We start from the raw sequence: 24,454 nt of genomic DNA on the forward strand, positions 1-24,454 counted from the left end.
AACATGTTCGTGGGAGAAAACAAACATTAACTTCACATATCCTTTTCTTTCATATAACCTTTGTTCTTATCTTAAATGCTTCCCATACCTTCTTTTTCCTTACCCAAAACACCCCTTGTACTACCCTAAATTCACTGTAAAAAACCATCCCCCCTTCCAATCAGCAATACTATCTTCCTTAGGACACAAGAAACTAAACAAAGCCCTAGAATGTTTTTAAAGCTGAAACCTTATATGCTACTGTTGGAGATAACTTCACGGAACTGAACAAACCATTGTGATGCCTCCGCCTCAAGATTCCTAACTTCGCTCTCATGCTGCGGCGTTTTGGTTGATGGATCAAGAGAGGGCAGCTTCTTGGCCACTTGCAGAGATGGAAGAAGAGAGAGCAGGACCCTAGAGACTTCAAGCATTGTTGGTCTCTCTAAAGGGTTTCGCTTTGTGCATAAGAGAGCCAGCTGAAATGTCTTCCTGATATGTCCTAAGTCCATACAAGTCACAGTAACCTCTGGATCAACCGCTTCCATCACAGTATTATCATCAGCCTTTGACAATATCTGCAACAAAAGAAACACATTTTTTTAACTCTCTAATGGTTCAAAGATCATATATCAGTGTTTCCTCAGAGTGTTTCTTGATTCATATTACCAGTTGGTGCAAATTGGCTTCATTATCCACTGCTTTCTTCCCGGTTAGAAGCTCAAGAAGAACAATCCCGAAGCTATAGATATCAGATTTCTCGTTGAGACGTGAAGTACGAGCATACTCTGGGTCTATGTAACCAATTGTTCCCAAAACATAAGTCGAAGCATGAGTTTTGCTAGCTGGTATGCTTTTAGCAATCCCAAAATCCGATAAATGTGCTTCGAAATTCTCATCGAGAAGTATGTTCGATGACTTGATGTCACGGTGAATGATCCGAGGAGTACAATCATGGTGAAGATAGGCGAGTCCTTGTGCAGCTCCAACCGCTATCTTCAACCTCGTCTCCCAATCAAGCTTCACTTTCTTCAATGATCCTACTCCAAGGAAAAAAGTTTCTTTCTTAGATGTTATCTGCAAAATCATTTTTTCAAAAAATGATCCACAAAGGTTTAAAAAACTAACCATGAAGAAGGTCCCAAAGAGAACCATTTTCCATGTAGTCATAGAAAAGAAGGTTGCCAACAGGAGACAAGGCGTATCCATGCAAGCTGACAATGTTTCTGTGCCTGATGTTCCCTATGGTCTCGAGTTCTGTCTCAAATTCCCGCAAGTTATGCGGATACTGATTGTAGATTCGCTTAATGGCAATAGGTCTGGAAGTTTTCAATGCGCATTTGTATACTGTGCTAGAAGCACCGTATCCAATTATAAACTTTTCACTAAGATTCTCGGTTGCTCTCATTATATCATCAAATGTGTGAATTGCCATGTCCATGTGCAGAATCACTAGCTTCGCTGAGCCTGAGAAACGAATCACAGTCGTATTAACAACTAATAAACAGAAGTGCATGTTAAGAAAAACTGTGAAGCCCTCATCATTACCTTCAGGTTGTTTTAAGGGACCATGTAGGATCTTCGTCTGCTGCTTTGATTTGTAAATTGCAATGAAAATCAGACATAGGAGAGTGATAACGCCAAGAACAATGCAAACCACAGCACCTCTTGAAAATGCTGAAATTAAGTCAAGTAAGCCTAAAAAAACAAGAATACGCATCTACTACTGAAGACAATGCTAAAAGTATAAATCTAGTAGATACCTCGGGATTTCGGTAAAGAAGGACAGCAGATAGATCCAACCCACTTTCCGCAAAGATATGGATTTCCAACAAAGCTAAACAAAAGATTTGAATCAGTTTTACACTGGAAGATTATGCGTCATGATCATAGTGAAAGAATACCGAGAGTAGCTTCATACCTGGCCGGACCAAAACGTGAGAAGTTTTTCATTGGTGGGATTGTCCCGGACAGATTATTGAAGGAGAGGTTCCTAAAACGTTTAGAAGAAGTTAGAACAAAATGTTGGATTCACAAATGTCTGATCACAAGTGAATGTCTCTAGCAAAAGAACTTACAGATTGACAAGAGTATAGCAATTCGGAAGCTGATCCGGAATTTTCCCATGAAGCTTGTTGTTATTCAATATTCTGCACATAAACATAATGAACCAAACTTCTATTTTGTATATAATGTAAAGGATAAGATCATATGATTAACTTACAAAGAGTTTAAATTCTGTAATTGGCCAAGTTCAGAGGGAATAACTCCGGAGAGCAGATTAAGTGATACATCACTGCAAGTAAAACAGCCAAGTCACTCAAAGAGATGGGTTTGATCTTTGATGTAACCAAAAGAAGCAACTTTGAGCCTTACATCATCTGAATGCTTCGAAGGTTCCCAAATTCTGCAGGCAATTGTCCACTTAGATGGTTTCTGCTAAGATTTCTGTTCAATAAAGCAAAATATCAAAACTCAATAACCAATCTAGCACGATAAACATTACAACTCTACAACTTTAAGGGTTAAAAACTTACAATATGAGAAGGTGTTCAAGATCACCAAGGGTTAATGGTATAGACCCTGAGAAGTTATTGCCAGACAGATCTCTGGAACCAAAAACATATGATGAGTTTGGGGCAAATCTAAACAACACATAAACAGAGGATGTAACAGTGTTGAGAAGACATACAGTTTGTCAAGATTGATTATATGTCCAAGCTCGGCCGGTATTTTCCCCTTGAAATTGTTTGACGAAAGATTTCTGTATTGGCAAGAATAAGCGGTCACTAAAATGTTAAGAGGAATGCAATGTTACTGCATTGTATAATGTATTGGATGTAAAGCTCACAGATAAGTTAAGCTCCCCAGATTGCGAAACGTCAGTGGTATAGATCCATTCAAGAAGTTCCCATGAACATTGCTGAAAGCAAATAAAGCAGAATTTAGTATAAAATAGAGGAAAACATAATTTCAGAAGGATTCATTTCATAGCTTACAATTGATTCAAGGCTGCACATGAACTAATGTTGGATGGTATGGGACCTTCCAAACGGTTATTGGCAAGATTTCTTTCATGTTGAACAGTGTATCATTGAAAAAACGTTAAAATGTAACGTCTCAACAAATAGAGTGAACAACTTAAGACTAAAGAGCAAGAACAAATAAACTCACAGCTCAAACAGTTGCTCTAGCTTCCCAAGCTCAGGTGGGATAGTTCCCACCAGTTTGTTGTCGTTTAGTTGCCTGTGAAATCGGATAGACGAAAACCGAAAACATAAGTCTATGGAATGCAAAAGCTACAGAGAAACAAACTTGATGAGTGTAACAAGCTTACAAATAGCTGAGACGTGACATATTCCCAAGCTCAGATGGGATTGTACCAGTTAGCTTATTTCCATGGAGATACCTAATCCAATAAAAACATGTATTATTGTATGTGCCAAGAGCTGAACATATGAAGCCTACAATATATGGTTTTTTAAACAAAGGAAACTCACAGCTTTCCGGTAAATGAGAGATTGCCAAGTATCGGTGGGATAGGACCAACGAGCTCATTGTCACTCAAATCCCTGTGGATAGAATAGGATTCACAAAGTCAGATGAGCCTGATCCGATAAATAATTTGACGTTTCTGTATGAATTGAACTTACAAAACAGCAAGAGCCTGCATTAGCCCAATAACTTCTGGAATTCTACCCGTCAGTCTGTTTCCTTGAAGTGACCTACAAGAAAGATAATACACAATGTCAGTAACCGCATGTTTAGTGTTTACATTCATCAATCATACTAAAGTTGAAGAGTCTCAATACTCACAGAGTAGCGACTTGGAGAAAGCCAATATTGTAAGGAATCTCTCCGGTTATCTGATTATAAGATATGTCCCTGTAATATCAAAAGTCATGAGTCCACAGTACACTTATTTGTTGGAAATCGGATGATTTTGTTAAAAAGGCACATACAGGATTTGAAAGCTTGTGCAATTTCCAATGCTCTCTGGGATAGTTCCAGTTAGATTATTGCCTCTCACATCACTAAAAACAACAAAACTAAAGTTAAGAAAACTCAGACTTGCAGGAAACAAAGAATGACCAGGAGGAGCTATACGAGATTCAAAAACATGGCAGAGAGTCAGATCCACTTACAAATACCACAAACCGGTTAGCTGACACATGTCAGAAGACAACGTTCCAGTCAACATATTCCCACGTAAACCACTGCAGAGAGAATGCATAAGAGAAGGAGGGGAGCACTTTTTTTTATGGTGTAAAGAGGTTTGGAGAAAATGATCTTACAGGTACTGCAGAACTTCATTCCAGTAAAGCAATCTCGATATCTCACCCGTTAGATGATTGCCTGCAAGATCACTGCAACAACATGATTCCAAATTAATAATGACAACGAGTAAAATCAACTTCCAAATATTGATTAATGAGTAACATGATGTAACTACAGAACTCACAGTCTCTTAAGGTTTGGAATCTGAGTTAAGGTTGCTGGTACTGGGCCTGTAAGCTGATTGTTCTTTAGGTTCCTGATATATAAAAATTGTTTAAAAAATGATACAATAAAGTAATGGAACTTGTAATTTTAGAAACAAAAAACGAAAAGTTAACAGTATAACACATACAGGGTATCAAGCTGCTTGAGTTTAGAGATTGAGAAGGGTATGTCTCCATATAACAGATTATCAGTCAAATCCCTGTATAAAAAGAGTATATTGAAGTCAAATCTATGACTTGAATTACTGAAAACTCTAGACACATGTTTGGAAAGGCTTACAGGTGAACAAGAGAAACACAGTTTCCAATCTCATCTGGAATTTGACCAGCCAATTTATTTCCTACCAAGTCTCTGCAATTGGAGAAAGCCTTTAGAAACACCATCTTTTAAGACTTTAACACTTATCAAACATGCAAATTCCACAGAGAGAAAGAAAAAAAAAAAAAAAACACATTACATTGATTGCAAATTCCTTAGATCTCCAATAGCTGGAGATATCTCCCCTCCAAGATTCAGATTGGACAGATTCCTTCACAAAAGCAAAGAACGGAAAATTACAAGGCCTGAGAAGTGAGACAATCCGACAAAGACAAGACTTTTATTGAACTCAAATAAGATTCTTACAGAGAGACAACGGAGAAGCTAACGTTGTCACAGAAGACACCTCGCCAAGAGCAGAAGTCAGTGTTGTGAACATCGTCCCAATCCAAAAGCATATTCACCAAGTTACTGAAAGAGCCTTTTATCGCCATCAGAGCTTTCCCTGTAGATTTTTAAAACGTTTGAAATGCGAAACATCAGTCAAATATTTAAATATATAGAAACCATTTGATAACCCCCAACTGGGGGATTTCTCAAAATTTCATATCTTTTCTCTACAGGACACAAATTAGGGACTACAGCTTCGAATTTTTTTCTCTCCAGGACACAAATTAGAGACTAAAGCTTCGATTTTTTTCTCGGGAAGAAACAGAGAGAGCTTGGAAAAATACAAAATTTCCAGTGTCCTGGAACAGGCATTCTAATCATGATTAAATTTCTTGGAAAATGGAGAAAAAAGATTGGGTTTATATATGCATTAGATGAAGCACAAGCCAGAGCTAAGTATTGGGTAGGAAAAAAGTTTTCGACTTTAACTCTCTTTCTCGGGGAAACCAAATGTTCAATAGAAACCCAAAGATTTGAGTTTCGATCTCTTCTAACCAAAAACGATTTTGGATTCGAAATTTCAGAAAAAGTTAAAAAAAAAAATCAAACAAGGGGTTAAAGAGTAAAGCGCCTAAACCCTAATTTTTGAAACAAAAATCAAATTTTTAACAAACATTACGAGAAAAGACCCAAAGAAAAAGCAAGCAAGAGGAGTTAGAAGAAACCTTCGTTGTTCATAGAAGAAGCAACACCAAGAAGCATACAAACCACAACTGCTAAACATAAAACCACTCGCTGCATCTTCATCTCCTTCATTTTTGTTCTTCTTTCCTTTTGGGGTAATAAGCCAAAAAGCTGGTTCAAGTTTTTTTTGATTCAAAACAACAAAGCAGAGGAGAACAAAACACAAAAGAACGAAAGTTCAGGCTTGTTCTGCCATTGTTGTAGAGAGAGAAAGGGGAACCAAGACAGGCGATTAGCGTGAACTGCAAGAAATGCAGAGCCAGCCAGAGATGAGATGTTAAAGAAGAGAGAGAGAGAGAGAGATATGGAGAGTGAGATAATGTACTACAGTCCTATATAACTAGAGAGCTGAACCCCATGAAAGAGAATGCTATAAGACCACGACAAATCTGTCAGTGTGAGAGAGTATATATGTATGTACACATGTATATATCTCTATCAATTTATGCTTAATACTCTTTATCGAACATTAACTTTGATGTTAATGTCACGTTGAAACATTAAACCACTTCAAAATTAGTACTAAGATCTCTCTCTCACTCACATTGTCACACACACGGAATATGCATTAACGTTTTGTAATTAACGGAGATGTAACGGCGTTAAGAATTTTTAGACTAGCTGATTGACGGCGACAAGACCCGCCGTCTGTAGTAGACGCCATTTTCCAATGCTGGGGGAAACATTATACTGATGGATTAATCCCGTTAGCACGCTATATATTTTAATCGAACGGTGGGATCATTCGCGTGCACGGTTAATAGGGTGGGACGCGATGTACAGAAACTGAACTATGCTTTTCCTTGTGAAAAGTTATTTAATGCTTTAATAGTGATCGGGGAAACCGGTTGGACCGGTTTGGTTTTATGGTTATCCTTTTTTTCGACCGTTCCTTTTTTAAGAGAATAGGGATGTTATTGGATTAAGGATTTTAATGGATTTTAATTAATGCAGGATATTAGTGGATTTAAAAGTTTAATGTATTTGTGTGGATTTTATAATGCATATAAGGTGGATTTGAAAGTCAATTATAATATATTTTTTGTGATTGTTATGGATTGTTTAAAGTTATTTATAGAAAAAAACAATTATCCATAATCAGTTAGACACCAAAACCATATTAAATTAACAACATCTAGACTTTTACACTTCGATTAACATATAGGGTTTGTGGAGGAAGAAACAGACATTGAACCCAGAAAAAAAGTGTGATTATATCATGAATCCAGAAAAAAAAAGTTATAGATCATGAACCGAGAAAAAAAGGTTAAAGAACACAAAAAAAAAAAAAAAAAAAAAATCTCAAAATAACACAGATTTGATGAATAAATGTGCCTATATAAAAGAATTGAGAAGAAAATCAAACAATAATATGTTAAAGGATAGAGATACATTTAAAGAGAAAAAGAAAAAATATATATATATATACTTGAGAAAAGTGTGGTATTGTGTTCGTTCATATTTTAGAAGCAAAGAAAGTTGAAATCCAAAATCACACAAAATCACTAGATTTTAATCGATTTTTAAAAATACACAATTAAATAACATCTCATTTCTAAATACATCAAATTCTTTTAAAATCCACTATCCAATAACACCCCCTAGGATTAAGTTTTTTTCATTCTCTTATAAGAGACCATGTCACATGGTGGTTTTTTTGGATTTGATTTCACAATTAAAGTTGTACCATTGAGACGTAAAAATTTGGTGGAATTGTACCTTGCGATAATTACAAATAAAGAGTCATATTGGTCTAAAGATAACTCTAATCGTTCACTAAGCTAATATTGATTGTCTCATAAGTAGAACAATCTATCGGTCAAACTTGATATTTCTTTCATTTATATATTCATTTTTTTACTCTAACGTTATAATATGTACTAGTTTTTAATTTTTATAGTCGTTCTAATAAATGTTGGAGGAATTTTGTGTCCACGAGAACAAAAGTTAATAAATGAATGAAAATAATATAACCAACCAAAAACTAATAAATAAAGAAGTGGTGTAGTAGTAGGTTCAGCTATAAGCGTCTCTAGTTCTCTATTGACTGTAAAGATGCATGGGTTAAGCTATGGCCTATCAAGACCACACTTTTACTGAACATTAGACATGTGTTGCATCTTAATCGGTAGGATTCATACTAATTTTTTTTTACTCAGTTACGGTTTTGCATTTGATTACTTATGTTATTTACTTACCCAATTTATGATTTTTTTTGTTATTATTGCTGTTGTTGAGCTGTAAAACAATAAAGGTCGTAGGGCTTCCTGCTATATGTATACAAATGCAACATACCTCTAGATCGTGGGCATACCTTGTTGATGTTATAAACATTTTAGGCAATTTGTTTGCTAGTTTTTATAAATAAGGTAAAATTGGTTCACGTTCCACTTTAGAAAAGAAAGCAAAATATTACAATTTTTTTTTTATATAATGAAAATTGTGATATCGAAAAACTTTAAAACTAGGGTTACCTCTTGTTTTGATTCGAAACGAAATAATGAGAAATAAAAGACTGTTAGAAGTTAAGAGTGATCTATAAACAGAAGCCTACGAGGGAGAAGCCAATAAGAGAAGAGAATAGTGGACACATGGCAAGATGTGAGACGCCAATACAAATGTATGCTTCATTAGTAAAAAGCTGAGACGATGGTTGTAGCGGTAAGTAGTAACTGATTTGGTCTTTGGCTTTGTAATCCCTAGGGAAACTTACGGTGGGCATTGTATCATTCGATCCCAGCCGTTCAAACTAAAAGCACTGTTCGTTCCAAGTTTCCCAATCTAGTCTTCTGTTTACATTACTATTTTCATATATATAATTAAATTCTTTTTTGATAAAAAAAAATTCGGTTTGAAAATTTGTAAGTTTTCTTTTCTTAGTTTGGTTTGGTTTTTTAACTACGGACTAATTGTTTCCTTAATGATAGGAAGTGTAAGAGTTAGGAATGTTTGATCATTAATGCGTAGTTGGTTTTTGTTTTGTCTGGTTTCAAATTTGACTTTCTTGTAAACCTTGCAAATTTGGGTGATGTTACAATTTGTACAACTTTGTCTTTACTCTTTAATCAAGTCCACACAGCAGCAAACCTTGCAAATTGCTTTGTTCCTCCTATCTCATTAAACCATATAAGTCAGGCCCATAATAGATATAACAAATAAACCCGTTTAAATATGAATATTGTGTTTGATGGGCCATTGGACTCTTTTATTTCCGTTCTCCACACAAGTTGAACCATCAGTCTCTCGATTAGAACAATTGGGCTACATGACCTGATGAGAGGTATTGAGCAATACATATTTTGCATGCAAGAACTTTATGCTATCAGCTAATTATAGTCCGACCGGAAAAAACTAGTCTACCAGATTTTCAATTGAGACGTGAGAGACTGAGGGTTCAACTTACAATGCAAAGATAGAATGGCTCACTATCAACCCCAACTACATACAATTATAATCAGTCCTCGGTGTTGATTGGCTGATAGGAACACATTCGTTTGATTTCATAAACAGTGAACTAAAAACCACTACCCGCGTTTCTTTATATGTTGGTGTACTTTAAAACTATGGAAATCTACTACAACTTTTAGTACAAAATCTTATGAGCTTTGTTACTCTGCTCTCAGTGCTTTGCCACTTGTCCTTGGTACAATACTAATCATTAAAGGTCTTGTAACTTTATCCACCAAGTTAATCCACTTTTTGGTTGTTAAGCACTCTTTTTCGGCTTAATATTTATATGATTACATTATTAGTCCAGACATAATAAAGTAGTTACTATACCAGCGCATTATAGATTGCTTATGTCTTAGGTTTAACTTTATTTTTTGGTGCAACATGTCTTAGGTTTAAACAAGCCATTGATATTGATGAATAGATTCGTTCCGGTAAGAGTCGTGAGTCGTGACTCGTGTGGTGTGTGTCAGCTGATTATCTCCACCAAGGCCGCCGCGTTTGGTAACCCACTCGCTTTTCATTACTTCAAAATAAAATTAAATAATTAATGATGATCAAATTAAGGGCTCACTGCAATTACATACACCGACACTTTCATCGTTTATTAATATTGTATCGCAGTTTGTTGGTTTTTTGTCAACTTATCATAAATTGTGTTTCCACGCGACTTCATCGTTAATACGCATTTTTTTGTGGGTTTTTTTGTTACTTATAAATTATATCTAATTACTAGTCTATTTAGAGTGCGAATGATAACTGCAGTCCAAACGATCAAATATGTCTGCGATTTAATCCGTATTACTGCAAATTATGTTTAATAAATAGTAAATAAAGAACAATTTAGTTTGCAGATGGATTTGTCCACTCCAACCGCTGTAACCATTCATACATTTAGTTACCATCGAGAACTAAATAGATATGTATTTTATTTTAGTTTACCTTATTACTTTTGATCGCTCTCAGTTGAACTAAATAATTAGTTTCCCGTATATTATGATGCTATTCTGACTTTAGTACTAGTATTAGTCTATTAGACTAAAGATTTAGTTCTTCCGTACATTATACATGGAATGGCTATAGGTTCATGAATCATAATGACGTTCCGATTTAACGAAAACTGCACATTGCTCGAAGTCAAAGGAATCGAACCCGAATAATGCGAAACATGATCACTATATTTTCCATATTTTTTAAACGTTGACTTGAAGCTCGTCCGGTTCGGGGTAATTAATTGTAACTTTGCTTTTGAGTTGGATCCATGTATTTTGACGATACTATTTTAATTTCGGTTTCTTTTACCAGCTAAACGACGTTATTGGTTTATTGAGTATCATATTTTAGTGTTAATTGTATAAACAAGTTCCATCAACCAAAATGTATTCATTTGTGCAAGTATGTAATCAAACTACCGTTTGAATGAAACCATTTTCCAAACAGTTTTTCGATTAAAAGATCATCAAACTATTCATTCATTGTACGGAATAATACTTTTCAATAAATAACCGTTAACTAAGACAAAGTTAGGTGATATGCACTTTGCTATTTTATAAACAAAGGATAGTGAGTGACCTAGTGTGCATTGTATAACGTTACATTATTCTTTTTAATTTTCTTTTCTATAGTTTTCTTAATTATCACATACCACGATCTATTCTTATAAGCTCTATTATCAACTTTTTAATAATCTTCACTTTCGTGAAAGCTTGACCGAAAAATCTAAACTAAACTAGTATTAGACTTTAAAATAAACGCTTGTTGTAATTAGTTACTAATAATTACTTCAACAAACTCTTCGACTAATATTTAAAGTTAATGTTGTTAGATAAAAAAAACCAAACAAACAGTCAATATGCTTTTCAATAGAGATGGTCCAGTATGGAACCAAATAAAAGTAAAGAGCCTACCAACTTTTTAGCTCACTACGTGCTTGAGTTTATAGTCAAATTTGATGAAATCACCAGCCACTCGAACCAAAATCAGTTGCCATTATATCCGGTTTTAGTTCCGGGTTAGATATATGCCATTAAAATCTAAAGTAAACTACAAAGAAATCAAATTATATAGTGTCATCAGCAAAAACAAAATTTGTCGGCAAAACCTTGGAGTAATTGACACGTCAAGCGGCATGACTCGTGGGTTTAAGAGGCATGGCCACAAATGCTCACATGGCTTTGATGGCCCTGATGAGTTAATTCTCTCAACATCAAACCCAGTTCACTCTACTCTGTCAACTACACGTAAACGTCACCTTTTCGGCGCATTCCCCGCCTTTGTAACCCCTTTGCATTTTTGACCTTTTAATTTTGCCACTTGTTTCATATGCACGATCTTCGTATTTCCATTTTTCCTAGGTTTTATGTATTTTTTGTTAAAATAATTCGAAAGTTGTAACGTCTCTATATTTTGTACAAGTTCTAATTACCAATTCAATTATATACTCCAAATCCGGTGATTATTTTAAGCAAACTATAAATTTCTTAAGTTAAGATTTTATTATTTTTTCCCAGATATTGGATGGAAAACGTGATTGAGAGCCAAATAATACTAAGTTAGTTTCTGACACAAACTCTGAAGCCAAAAAAAAGAAAAAAAAAAATCTAGGATAATAGTTTCTGCTTCTACAAGGACACGTTGTCAATTACACTAAGTTCCAAGTGTTCACTATACACCGGCTGCTGTGGTCTTCCCTTGTCGGTTGCCGGCACAGACGGTCAATGACATAGGCACGTGTCCGTTTCTTTCAGCTCCGTAATGTCTCCGACGCCTTTGAGAACATGAAACAATTTCAATACACTAATAAGGACCCCTATCTTAGTAGCCTTTCTGTATTGTTCCCAAAGTTTTAATTTATTCTATTTACACCCAATATACCAATGAAATTTAACTTATTTATTATGTCCCTCTCAAAGACTTTTGTTATCTTAGGAGGATTGTTGAAGATCATCTTATAGGTAGTTTCGGAAATCTAGAAAATTTTGGGGACAAAACCGTGAACTCTCATTAAGTTAGCTGAAACAAAGCAAATTAGAATATAGTTTCCAATTTTATTACAAAACAGAAAAGGAAAAAGAAACAGAATCTCCCCGTTTCTCGAGCACTCTTATTAAGTTCTCTCTATCTCTCAGAGAGTTAAGCTTTACGCCTTCAACGAGAACCACACAACAAGGCAAACTAACCCAAACGCTTATTTTTTCCTTCTTTTTACCTCCCTCCGGAGATTTTAGCTCCGTCGTCGTAACGGACCCAAAATTTCCGGCGACGGAATCGAATCTCATCATCTTCAGCATAAACTATGCTTCCTGTCTCAAATCCATCCAGTCCTGAACGTCTCCTCAAAAAAACCAGAACCCCAGACACCACCACCGCCATTGATCGTAAAAGCTCCTTCAACTCGCTTAACTCTATCGGAAACCGCTCTACCTACATCGCCGCTTCTCGTAGCCACTGCACATGGCTTATCCTCTCTCTTCTCTCTCTCCAACTCATCCTCTTCCTCACTCTCCGATCCATCCCTTTCCCTCACCGTCACATCCCTCTAAACTTCCCTTCCCCCGCCGCCGTCTCCGTCTCCGCCATCACCACCACCACCACCGTCATCTCTACCTCCTCCTCCGATCCCCCTCTCTCCTCCTCCACGTCCTCAGACTCACGATGCGATTCAGGTCGAGTCTTCGTCTACGACATGCCAAAGATCTTCAACCAAGTGATTCTACAGCAGTGCGATAACCTCAACCCGTGGAGCTCTCGCTGCGACGCTCTCTCCAACGACGGTTTCGGCAAAGAAGCGACGTCGTTGCGCAACGTGATCCCTGAAGATTTGGTTCAGTCTTGGTTCTGGACTGACCAGTTTGTAACCGAAATCATCTTCCATAACCGGATTTCAAACCACCGGTGTCGGACTCTGGATCCGGAATCAGCTACGGCCTTTTACATCCCGTTCTACGCTGGACTCGCGGTCGGTCAATATCTTTGGTCAAACTACGCAGCGGCTGATCGTGACCGTCATTGTAAGATGATGACACAGTGGGTTAAAGATCAACCTTATTGGAATAGATCCAACGGTTGGGATCATTTCATTACCATGGGACGCATCACATGGGATTTTCGCAGGTCTAAAGACGAAGATTGGGGATCTAACTGTATCTACACCCCCGGGATGCGCAACATCACGCGCCTCCTTATCGAACGTAACTCTTGGGATCACTTCGATGTCGGTGTGCCGTATCCTACCGGATTCCACCCTAGAACGGACTCCGACGTCGTGAGATGGCAGGATTTCGTACGAAACCGCCGTCGTGAGACGTTGTTCTGTTTCGCCGGAGCTCCACGCGCCGGGATTCAGAACGATTTCAGGGGATTGCTTCTTCGTCACTGCGAGGAATCGCGCGGGGCTTGCCGGACGGTGGATTGTACCGGCGGGAAATGCTCGAACGGCTCGTCGGCGATCTTGGAGACGTTTCTCGGGTCAGATTTTTGTCTCCAGCCTCGAGGCGACAGCTTCACGCGCCGGTCGATATTTGACTGTATGTTAGCCGGTTCGATTCCGGTTTTCTTTTGGAGACGGACCGCGTACATGCAGTACCAGTGGTTTTTACCGGATAAACCGGATAGTTATTCGGTTTTTATAGACCGGAACGAGGTTAAAAACGGTACGACGTCTATAAAGGAAGTGTTGGAACGGTACAGTAAAGAGGATGTGAGGAAGATGAGAGAAAGAGTGATCGATTTGATACCGAACTTGGTGTACGCGAAGTCTCCGAATGGTTTAGAGAGTTTCAAAGATGCTTTTGATGTTGCTATAGATGGAGTTTTTAGAAGATTCAAGGAGCAAGAGAATTGGTACAAATGGTGATTGAAGATGAAGATGAACATGGTTATTTATTTATTATTAATAAGGATTCTTCAAATTTTAGTAGCTTCAGTAAAAGTTATGATTACACTGTAAATTTAAGATTTTTGTTTGAGAAGATGAAATAAGTTGGTTAGTTGAACTTTTTGTTTATTACAAAAACACTTGATGGAGTAGTCAAGGAAGTGGTTCTATGTGTTTGTAGAGTTCTCTTTTTTATATATTCTCTTTTGGAGACATGGGAGTATAGTTTAATGTTTTAATCTCGTTCGATGCAGATAGTTCATGTTTCTGTAATGTTTGGGTTACTTAGTTAGGTGGGAAGTTAAAAAAAAAAGGACCAGAGGTCCACATCTTCGCACGTAAAAGGGTTTAGTTCCATTAAAATAAGTTGTACGATGATAGAAACTGAGGAGGTAGGTAGAATTTGATTTTGGGGGTTAGGTTTGGTACTTTGATGATTGAAGCTTCGTATATGGACTGAGAAATATGTTAATGTCCAAGAAATCCAATATCCGTAAACGAGAAAAGAAGCTGGATCTGCCTTTCTAGTTTATTTGATTGTGTCTGTCAGTCTTCTTGCCAATGTAAAATACTAAATACGACACCATAACTTTAACAACAACAACAAAAAGAAGACGACATTATAAATAATGGGGTTTACTTAGTTTTTTTATTGACTTAAATCTAAATGTAAATATGTTTGGTAAAACATATTTTCCCCCTTTATATTTGAGTTTAAACATGTTAATAATATAGTTTTGATGTTTGGGTCTTATGATACAAAGATTAAAGATCATATATATCATATATGAAAGTCTTTTGCAGGTAAATGTAACCGTGTAATCAAGTTTGTGTACAAGTGATTCTTTCCAAAATTATGATCTTTTAAGAATTGGTAGGGGTTATTTCTACGTGCTTCATATCCATATTGGTTAACATCAATGACAAGCTGTATAAGTTTTGCTAGCTTCTTTTATGTTCATAATATCTTAGGGGAAAAGAAATGTTTATTTTATAACCATCATCATATATGAAAATTATATAAAGATTGAGTTGTTAAGTAACAGGACTTGTGAGACTGAGTTAAATCATGAAAATTATGGACACACGAGTTTTACCATGTACTGATCGAGACAATATTTTCAGACATTTTCATTGAGGTATGTAAAATCAAGAGTGTCTCAGCATGGACAAATAACTTTTTTTCCTTACATAACTTAGGGCTAATATAAGACGAAATTGATATCTACAAAACAAACGATGTAAGAATCTTAAACTCGATGTAAGTTCATAATTTGAAAGAGGAAGAGGATCTGAAGACTCTTACGTACAAACCCAAATTCGTGTAACAAGTTAAGTGATCACTATAGAAGAGATTTGGGGATAGGCAAAACCTTCAAAGACAATTGATTCTGGTCTAATCTAAGACCCTCAAAACTTCTACAGAAAACACAAGTTGGAGCCACTTTGACATTGCTGGTGGTGAGAGATGACAAGGAAAATGAGCACAAACCAATACTCTGTAAAAAACAGCTAATCAACATCATTGAACGCTTATAAGTCCTGCAGAGTAATTTATTCTTGGGAGTATTTAATTCTCAACCCATCAAGTCTCAAACTAAAAGCGGGATTCTCATCACCAATATCAAAATACAATATTTTGAGTGTGGGTAACACAAATTATTACAGTATTACATGAGCCGCCTCCAGTTGACGAAGCTCGTCTCGAGTATCTCTCTCTATAAGTATATCTAACGAGGTTGAGAAAACAGAGTTTCAGTTTGCACAATTTGAAAGACTGAGCCAAGTGGTGACAAATTCGAGCGTTAGTAGTGTCTTCACACAAAATTGAACATTTTGCAAAAATCATGTTCGTTCTTTTTAGTGAAAATTATTAATAAGAGTTTGTATGAGTGGTTTCCTTTTCCTAATTGATAATTTTAAGTATTTCCTTTTCTTGCGTCCAATCATATAAGTGGAAAAACTTAACCTTTCCTTCTGTTTTCCTTTTCTAAAATAAAATTTCCTTTTCTTGAAAAACTTAACGGTCATAACTCATTACCTTTCCCTTACAATCACAATAATCATCTCTTCTTAATTAATATAAATTGTACGAAGATAGAAACTGAGGTGGTAGGTAGGAGAAGTAGTAGAATTTGATTTTGTGGGTTAGGTTTGGTAATCGTGTTATACTCGTGACACTTCGATGATTGTAGATATATATTGATCCCGCCCCCTATTGATCCGCTATATAATAAAACAGAAACAGAAGTACACAACGATGTTTTGTAGACAATATAATTTTAATAAGTTGGTTACAAATATGATATAGATTAAATTTTATATTATTTGTATAGTCTGGATTTATTGTTTCCAAAAATATTAAAGAAAATATTATAAAGAATCATTTGATATACTCTAACTTACCATATTAATTTCCTTTATTAAATTATTCATCAAATAAAATTCTTTGATATCTAATTTAACATATTAATTTGTTAATTATTATTATACTTCAGCTCTCATTTTTATATATGAGTCTATTTTGTGAAACAAATAAATTATCATATTATTTATTATAATTAAAAAATAGTTTTATTTCCGGGTATACCATAAGTTGAATTTTTTAAAACAAATATAAATGATTCAATCTACAAAATATTAAATTTTTTTTATTATTATTCTTTAAAAATAATAACTATTGAATTAAAAAAATTAATGAGTAACGGGTCAAAATTTGAATATTGAAAATCAATTTCAAATTTTTTTTTGTTGAATTTTATAATTTTATATAATATAATAAACTTTAAATAGTTTATTTTGAAATATTTTTAAAATATTGAAACTTGATATTAAAGTTAGAAACTATAAACACTCTAAATTGGTTTGTTATAGCAATGTCAATACAGTATAACATCTATAAATTAATACTCTTTAAATTAATACTCGCTATAAATTAATAAATTTTTCCAGTCCCGGGTTGGGCCGGTGTAAAAAATGACACAATTCAATAAAATAATAAGATACTAATTTTTTTGAAATCTTTTGTAAAAATATGGTCCCATCAATATTATAAATTAATAATGATATAAACTAAATATATATATGTATATATAAACAAAATATATATGTATATATATATATCTAAAAACATTTAGTGAAATATGGCTTATTGGTGTTTTCTATTCTTGAATTTGCGTTCTTGTTGGAACCCATCTAAAATCTTTCTCATTGCATCAAAAAAAATTTTGTGTTGTCTTTTCAAATTAAATCCAAAAATTATAGAGCGTCTTGCACGCGATAGTTGTTTCTTTACGTATAATTGGTTCGAAAGGTACCTCAATATATTTTTTGACTTCATCATGAGGGATAGTAACATCAATTTTTTTTAAACTCTAAACTTCTAAACATTTATCATTTTCACTTAGATAATTTACTAAACTATTGACATCAATCATATTACAATAGTCGGAATTATAAATTAAGAAAATTCTATAAAAATGTGGATTATAAAAAAGTATCTTATTATTAATTAAAAATATTCAAAATTATGAAAATGAAAAATCTCTTCATTAATTAATATTTTATTAATTTATCGATAAATTAATAATTATTAATTTATCGATAAATGAAAACCTCTATAAATTAATAAAATATCATGGGTCCGGCTTTATTAATTTATAGAGGTTTAACTGTAATATGTCACTATAATATAAAAGAATTTCAAAAAACCAAGTATATTAAAACAAAAAGTATAACAATATATTAAATTACTCATAATATAATAACTCGCTTTTTAAAAACTAAATTCACAAAATAAATGTATTTTTCAAGTCATTATATTTAGCATATGATTTTATTGTATAATATTATCTCCAATTTTTTTTTAAAAACAATCACATAAATTATATTTTATAAAAGAATTACAATATAAATAAAATGAATTTCAACTCGTGTTGTAGCACGGTCTTAATGTAGTAAATATGTTAATTCCCAAGAAATCCAATATCCGTAACGAGAAAAGAAGCTAAATCAGTGTAAACTTTATATGGTTTCGTTGATTGTGTCTATTATGTTTTTTTTTTTTTCTATTATTTGGATACCAAATGTAAAGAACAAGTCTACACCAAAATTGGTTACAGTGAACGGGAGATAAGTTCACCCAAATAACATGGCCTTAGAAAATCGGAGAGTTGGTGTATAATATATATAGTCTATGCTTCGAAAGTAATACAATATCACTTTTACTTAGATGGAATAAAGTTCACTCATAACTCCAATGTAATAGTAATAATGAAGAAAAGAGTCCACCTACTCAAACTCAACTATCACTTTTTCAGTAAAGATATTTTGCTTGTTGGTTAAGTAGCTCTATATGCTCCGTTTGTGGATCGTAGTGTGCCAAGTGTAACTGTTTAAGTAAGCAGGTAACATTAGTCATCTTCTATATTACAACTTCTAAAGCTCTCTTTTTTAACTCTCATCGCCCATCTGTCTCTTTCTCAAGAAGACAACAAATGGACTTCTTCTCTCTTTCACTCATCTTCCTTCTCCTTGTCCTCTGCTTCAATAACCCCGTTCTCTCCCTAACTGATGATCAGCCATTGATCTCTTCTCTCAAACTTCATGAAAAAGAGAGCTGCCCTTACACTGTGATTGTCACCACAAGCTGTTTATCTCCTAATTGGTCTAAGGATCAGATCATTTTCGCTTTTAGTGACGCCAACGGTAACCAGGTTTGTGTACAAATTACGAAAAACTTTGGGATTTTTTCTTTTCCTTTTTGTGGGTCGAAATCTCTTTTTTTTTGTGCTTTGTATTAATTTGAAACTTTATTCCATCTAAGTTGAGATGATGGAATCATGTAAGAACTGTATTAACTAAATCAGCTAAACCAAAAGCTATTCAAACCAAGATGCAACTTCATTTGATTTGTTGTTTTTTTTGCTTTTAGATGTAGACGAAAAGACAAATTAAAATATGAACTAAACCAATAATGTTAACTCTTATATATATAAGATTTATATATTTGGAAACTATGAGCTATAGTATAATAATAGTTTGTGTTAATATTGCTATTAGGTGGTCGCACCGAGGCTAAACGAACCGTTAAGTGGAGGACGAGGAGGTTTTGAGAAATGTTCGTCGGACACATTCCAAATCAAAGGTGAATGTCTCAACACTATCTGCTCCGTCTACATTTACCGTTCCGGTCCCGACGGCTGGATCCCTGAAACCGTTGAGATATTCAAAGAAGGTTCCAAATCCGTGAAATTTGATTTCAATGAAAACGTCCCTGAGAACATTTGGTCCGGCAACAACAACTGCAACACCACCAGTTTGTCACCGTCTTCGCCGTATATCCCGCCGTTGTCCCCTACCGTCCCACCGCCTTCTTTTCCTCCGGAACCACCTTTTATCCCGACACCGCCACCACGGCCATCTGCTGCCTTTGGACGTAGAGGTGGTGCGTGTTTGGTTGTTGCGTTCGCTGCGATTGCGTTTGCCTTTGCGGCAGTGGTTGTTTGAGTTATTAGTTAACCTAATAAGTATGGTGTAAGACCTTTGTAGTTGGATTATTGAGAAAACATTAATTAGTTAATGTATGAGTTAGAGACTCTAACTTAGAGTTGTGAAGTATCCAACATGAACTCTCCATCAATGTTTTGTATGTGATATATTTTGAAATTTTTGTTGAATATGAGATTAAGCTAATTAATATATATATATATATATATATATATATATATATACAGTGGCGGATCCAGAACACTTTTTAGTATGGGGCACACCGCATATTTAAACGAAAAAATATTTAAGTTATGTAAACATAAAAATAAGTTCTGTAATAAATTTTAAAACTATAAATAAAATAATTATATTTTCATGGCTATTTTATTTCCTACTTCATTAAATGTTGTTTAAAAATTGCTAATAATAGGTTACATTAGAAATTGATATATGAACGAATTATCTATATAATGATAAAATAACATAACCATTTATAAGTTTTATGAATAACAAATCATTTTATTAAACTAGAGAAACTAGTTTGTCTAACTAGTCACATTATAAAATAATCACAAAACAATGACTTATTATAAACATTTTGATGTATTTAGAACTAGGAAACAACTAAAAAGGTTACCATAATTAAAGTTTTAGTTGACGAAAAAAAACTAGATTAATTATGATATAATTCTCCTATGGTAATTTTCTAAAATAATTGTAGGAAACTTATATTGCACCAGGAAAAACAAAAATCGCAGACTTTTATTAACAAAGTTATATGGATCGTTTTTGTTAATTATTTTGAATTGAAATAATTTTCTTTACGTTTTTTTCTTTACGTTTCAAAAATATTCAACTAGACAGATAATTAAATACATAAATACATAATTGTACAAAGGAAAAAAAAAAAAAAAAGAGTGTGGGGCACGTGCCACACCACTCTTAGCCTTGCGTCCGCCCCTGTATATATACCACGAAGATACAATTTCATAAGAACATCTCCATCAAGAGTTTTTAAGTGAGAAACTCTATGATATAAAAGAAACAAAACAAAAAAATTCAAAAAGTAAGAAAGAAAGTGGAGAATTTGAGATTCGTAAGAATTCTATAAAACACTTGTTTCTCATCTATCATTTAATTGGGGAGATTTAATTTTATTTTTGTTTGAAAAACGAAAACTTAAAGGATAATTAATTGATAGAGAGATGCTCTAACGAATATCTCTACCAATTTAACGAGCAAAAACTCTTGAATATCAAAATTTTCTAAAGTAAAGTTGCGAATGGTTGCAGTGGTTAGTGTACACAAATCCGTCAGTGGATTAAACCGCTTTTTATTTACCATTCACAAGTTTAGTCTGCTGTAGTGTGGTAAAAAGATATAGAAAAACTAACTATAGACTATTTTTGTGTACAAATAAAGTTGGTTTGCATCAGTCTGCTATTGCCCTATTTTTGGGACGGATTAAACCGCTGACGGATTTGACCGCCTCAACCGCACTCACCATTCATACTCTTAGAATTAAAAAAACTTACTGTAAATTGTTGATTCGAGTTTATAGAAATTCGAGTATAACAACGAAGAGTCATCATTTTCTCATTTTTGTAGTGGTATTTATTTGTATATATGATCACATTCAGTTTTTTTTTTTTTTCGTGTGGATGGTAGAATAGTGTTACATGACAAAAATATGAAATACAGAAATAGTAAAAAATATCTATCAGTTTGCAAGTTTGTTTTGAAATGTAAAATTATTTTAGCAAAGCTTAAATTCGTATCTTCACTAAAAGACATGCATACTGTCTCACTCTAAAACACAAAACAGTAATTACATTGTCTACTCTTACCATAATGACATAGACATGAGAATTGAGATGTGTGGCCTGTAACTTGGCAGCGTTGCAATTTAATTCGGTTCTTATACCGAAATCCAATTTGATCTGGTCTATTCCGGTTCAACTCGAACTGGTTCGATACTTTTATCTTTTTCTCAATCACTGTTTCGATTTCTCTTTCGTTCGTATCTGCGAAGCAAATTTCTGGGGAAGCACGAAAATTATGGCGTCGGTACGACTCTTCTTCACTCTCCTCTGCTTCGTCTTCCTTATATCCATCTCTGTTGCCGAATCAAACGAATTAGAGCCTCACGTCGCTGAGTCTTTCAATGTCAGCCTCATCCAGGTTCGTTCTCTTTCCCCGTTTTGAACTCTCCTTCGGAGAATTTCTTGTTCTCGTCTTCTTGCGCACGATTTTTTCCGAGAAACTTATGGTTCTCAACTGTATCGTTGTAAAATTTCATCGATGATGCAGAGATTGGGGAATACTTGTTCGTACACGGTGATCATCTCGACGAGCTGCTCGTCGACTAGGTACACGCGCGATCAGATCAGCGTCGCTTTCGGCGATGGATATGGGAACCAGGTTAGGTTTTTTCCCGCTTCAGAACATTTGATTTTGAATTTGGTATGACATTTGATTTTTAGGGTTCCAATTTGAATGTTTCATCCCAGAAGCTAAGTTAGTTTAGTACAAGTGGTTGATCTGATTCTTTTGTAATTGAGCTTAGTTATAGTGGACATACTCAGATTTTGAGCTCATCTTTGGTTTCATTAGATTTTTTCTAGTATGGTCAGGTTAGTTCTTGATGGCTAGTTTAGCTACCTGATATGCAGAACATTATCACTGGTATGGAAGACACCTAGCAACCAAAATTTGTCAAATTCTTCTATTGCTCTGGTTTATCTGGAGTATAAGCTTCGTGTTTTACACACAGGGCTCTAAAAATATCGATGCCATATTGATCGTTTATGTGGTGTTTTAGAGGAATATACACATCTTTGGAAGAGATGAAAGTGTCAATGGATTGGTTTTGGTTGTAACTTAACTCTAATTTCTTATTGTATCTGTCACTAATAGACCGTAAGGAACTAAGGATGCTCAGTTTTTAGCTTTGGTTCGATGAAATTCATAGCTGGAGTTTTGTTTTCTTGTATCAGATATATGCACCAAGGCTTGACGATCCATCTACAAAAACGTTTGAGCAATGTTCATCAGATACATTTGAGATAAACGGACCATGCACATACCAGATATGCTATGTGTATCTCTACAGGTCAGGTCCAGATGGTTGGATTCCAGAGAGTGTAAAGATATATAGCCATGGGTCCAAAGCGGTCACCTTCTCATATAACACGCACGTCCCTGAGAGTGTATGGTATGGTTTCAACTACTGCAACAGCGCCTCGGATTCTAATGTCTTAGCCATTGGTCTCAGAAGGATCGTTATCATACTCCTAGGGTTTATTGTCGCTGGTACAACATTGCTCTTGTAAGCTGTTGTTATGGTTTCGGTTTTTTTTCACTGTCGGGTTATTGTATGAACATAATTTAGGACTTGTGAAGAATAAATAAATAAATGTGTACCGTTCTTGGGTCTCAGATCATGTATTAACCATAAAAAAACTATGATGAAATTTCCTACTCCTAAATTACAGAGTGTGTAGATGTATATGAGCAGTGTATTTATATTAACATTTTTAAAGTACATTTTGCTTTATGTTCTTTAAGTTTTGCTAATTTAATTTATTTTATTTACAACATTAATCCCTAACGATTTTCCTAAAATAACATTTTGTAGAAATTCAATTAATGGAATTATTTAAATCGACCTAATTTGATACGTTTATTGCTATAAATAGCTTGACAATATCTATACATTTCGATTTTTCCAAAAACAACTCTACACATTAAATTTTTGAAATACATTTTGGGTTATACCTTTAAGTTATACTTATTTAAAAAGTTATTTACAAAGTTAATCCTTAAAAGTTACATAAAAGACAATAAATAAAAATATGGGAAATCAATTTAATATACAAAATCGATTTAATGTTTATGTATAAGAATTTTTATAGATAAGGAAATCAATTATGAAAATTTAACACCATTCAATCAAAACAATCAGTTATTAGTAGGATTTTTAGAGAAAAGGAAATCCATTATGATGATTTAATGCTATGTAACATATTTAAATCGAAATAAATTCTTTAGTTTCTAAAATTATTAGACATGCAATCAAGAAAATATAGCAAATTACTAAGCATACACTCCTTATTAATTAATGACATATTCCTTAGCTAAATACTAAATCTTCTACTTTATTCCGTAATTGTGATATTTTTTAGATTGTATACTTGCCCACCAAGATTTTTGATGATCACTCACACATACAATCTCTCACATCTTATTATATAAATATGTTTCATGTTCAGCAGCTAAGAACACCATATCAGAAAAGATATATCATCCAAAAAGAAAGGAAAAAAATATTTGCCTGCTTCTTTTGATTTCACATTTGTGAATTGCTCTCCAAATAGACAAGTCGTTGCAAAGGTTTATGTGACAACAAAACCTATTCTACGTTTGTTTATGTTTGTCGATTATTCGTTAGGATCAAAGTTTAAAAGAAGTTTGGTTGCTTTATTTTGTTTTCTTGCATTGAATTTAATTTCATAGACTATTCTTGGTTTTCTTGGTTAACTTTTATTTTGTTATACAATATTATATGAGTAAACAGATGAGAATTATGTCTATTCTTTTTCTTTTTGTTTAAAGAAAATATCTTTGGGTTATGAAAGGATAACGAAGTTTCAAAAACATTTGTTTTTTATATCAAACCCAATTTTAAACATTTTTTTATCATGCAATTTTTGTTGCCAATTACAAAGTATATGAGAGAAACAAAAATACAATAAACCCATGAAC

At 34.2% G+C, this 24,454-nt stretch overlaps 4 protein-coding genes across 4 annotated transcripts; 3 read left to right on the top strand and 1 right to left on the bottom strand.

Moving 5' to 3' along the window:
* Positions 1-10: 10 nt before the first annotated feature.
* LOC104726809 (LRR receptor-like serine/threonine-protein kinase ERL1) lies at positions 11-6,458 on the bottom strand. Its single transcript, XM_010445756.3, has 27 exons — positions 5,856-6,458; positions 5,107-5,245; positions 4,940-5,011; positions 4,762-4,833; positions 4,610-4,681; positions 4,442-4,513; positions 4,275-4,346; positions 4,125-4,196; positions 3,942-4,013; positions 3,796-3,864; positions 3,633-3,704; positions 3,480-3,551; positions 3,317-3,388; positions 3,154-3,225; positions 2,979-3,050; positions 2,831-2,902; positions 2,672-2,743; positions 2,517-2,588; positions 2,356-2,427; positions 2,204-2,275; positions 2,058-2,129; positions 1,901-1,972; positions 1,743-1,816; positions 1,528-1,656; positions 1,108-1,446; positions 649-1,019; positions 11-557 (listed from the first exon to the last, which is right to left on the bottom strand). Exons 1-27 carry the CDS (start codon positions 5,944-5,946, stop codon positions 231-233), a joined length of 2,907 nt encoding a protein of 968 aa, XP_010444058.1. The 5' UTR covers positions 5,947-6,458; the 3' UTR covers positions 11-230.
* Positions 6,459-12,246: 5,788 nt separating this feature from the next.
* On the top strand, positions 12,247-14,318 carry LOC104726810 (xyloglucan galactosyltransferase XLT2). The gene has a single exon (XM_010445757.3). It carries the CDS (start codon positions 12,620-12,622, stop codon positions 14,177-14,179), a length of 1,560 nt encoding a protein of 519 aa, XP_010444059.2. The 5' UTR covers positions 12,247-12,619; the 3' UTR covers positions 14,180-14,318.
* Positions 14,319-18,578: 4,260 nt separating this feature from the next.
* Positions 18,579-19,902, top strand: LOC104726811 (embryo-specific protein ATS3B-like). Its single transcript, XM_010445758.3, has 2 exons — positions 18,579-18,915; positions 19,262-19,902. The coding sequence occupies exons 1-2, from the start codon at positions 18,697-18,699 to the stop codon at positions 19,706-19,708; spliced, it is 666 nt and encodes a 221-aa protein (XP_010444060.1). The 5' UTR covers positions 18,579-18,696; the 3' UTR covers positions 19,709-19,902.
* A 1,584-nt stretch (positions 19,903-21,486) lies between these two features.
* LOC104726812 (embryo-specific protein ATS3B) lies at positions 21,487-23,178 on the top strand. The gene is made up of 3 exons (XM_010445759.3): positions 21,487-21,871; positions 22,001-22,111; positions 22,687-23,178. Exons 1-3 carry the CDS (start codon positions 21,749-21,751, stop codon positions 23,020-23,022), a joined length of 570 nt encoding a protein of 189 aa, XP_010444061.1. The 5' UTR covers positions 21,487-21,748; the 3' UTR covers positions 23,023-23,178.
* The last annotated feature ends 1,276 nt before the right edge of the window (positions 23,179-24,454 follow it).

Source organism: Camelina sativa, chromosome 11, assembly GCF_030686135.1.
Source record: "Camelina sativa cultivar CO46 ecotype springtype chromosome 11, ASM3068613v1".
Classification (NCBI taxonomy): domain Eukaryota; kingdom Viridiplantae; phylum Streptophyta; class Magnoliopsida; order Brassicales; family Brassicaceae; genus Camelina; species Camelina sativa.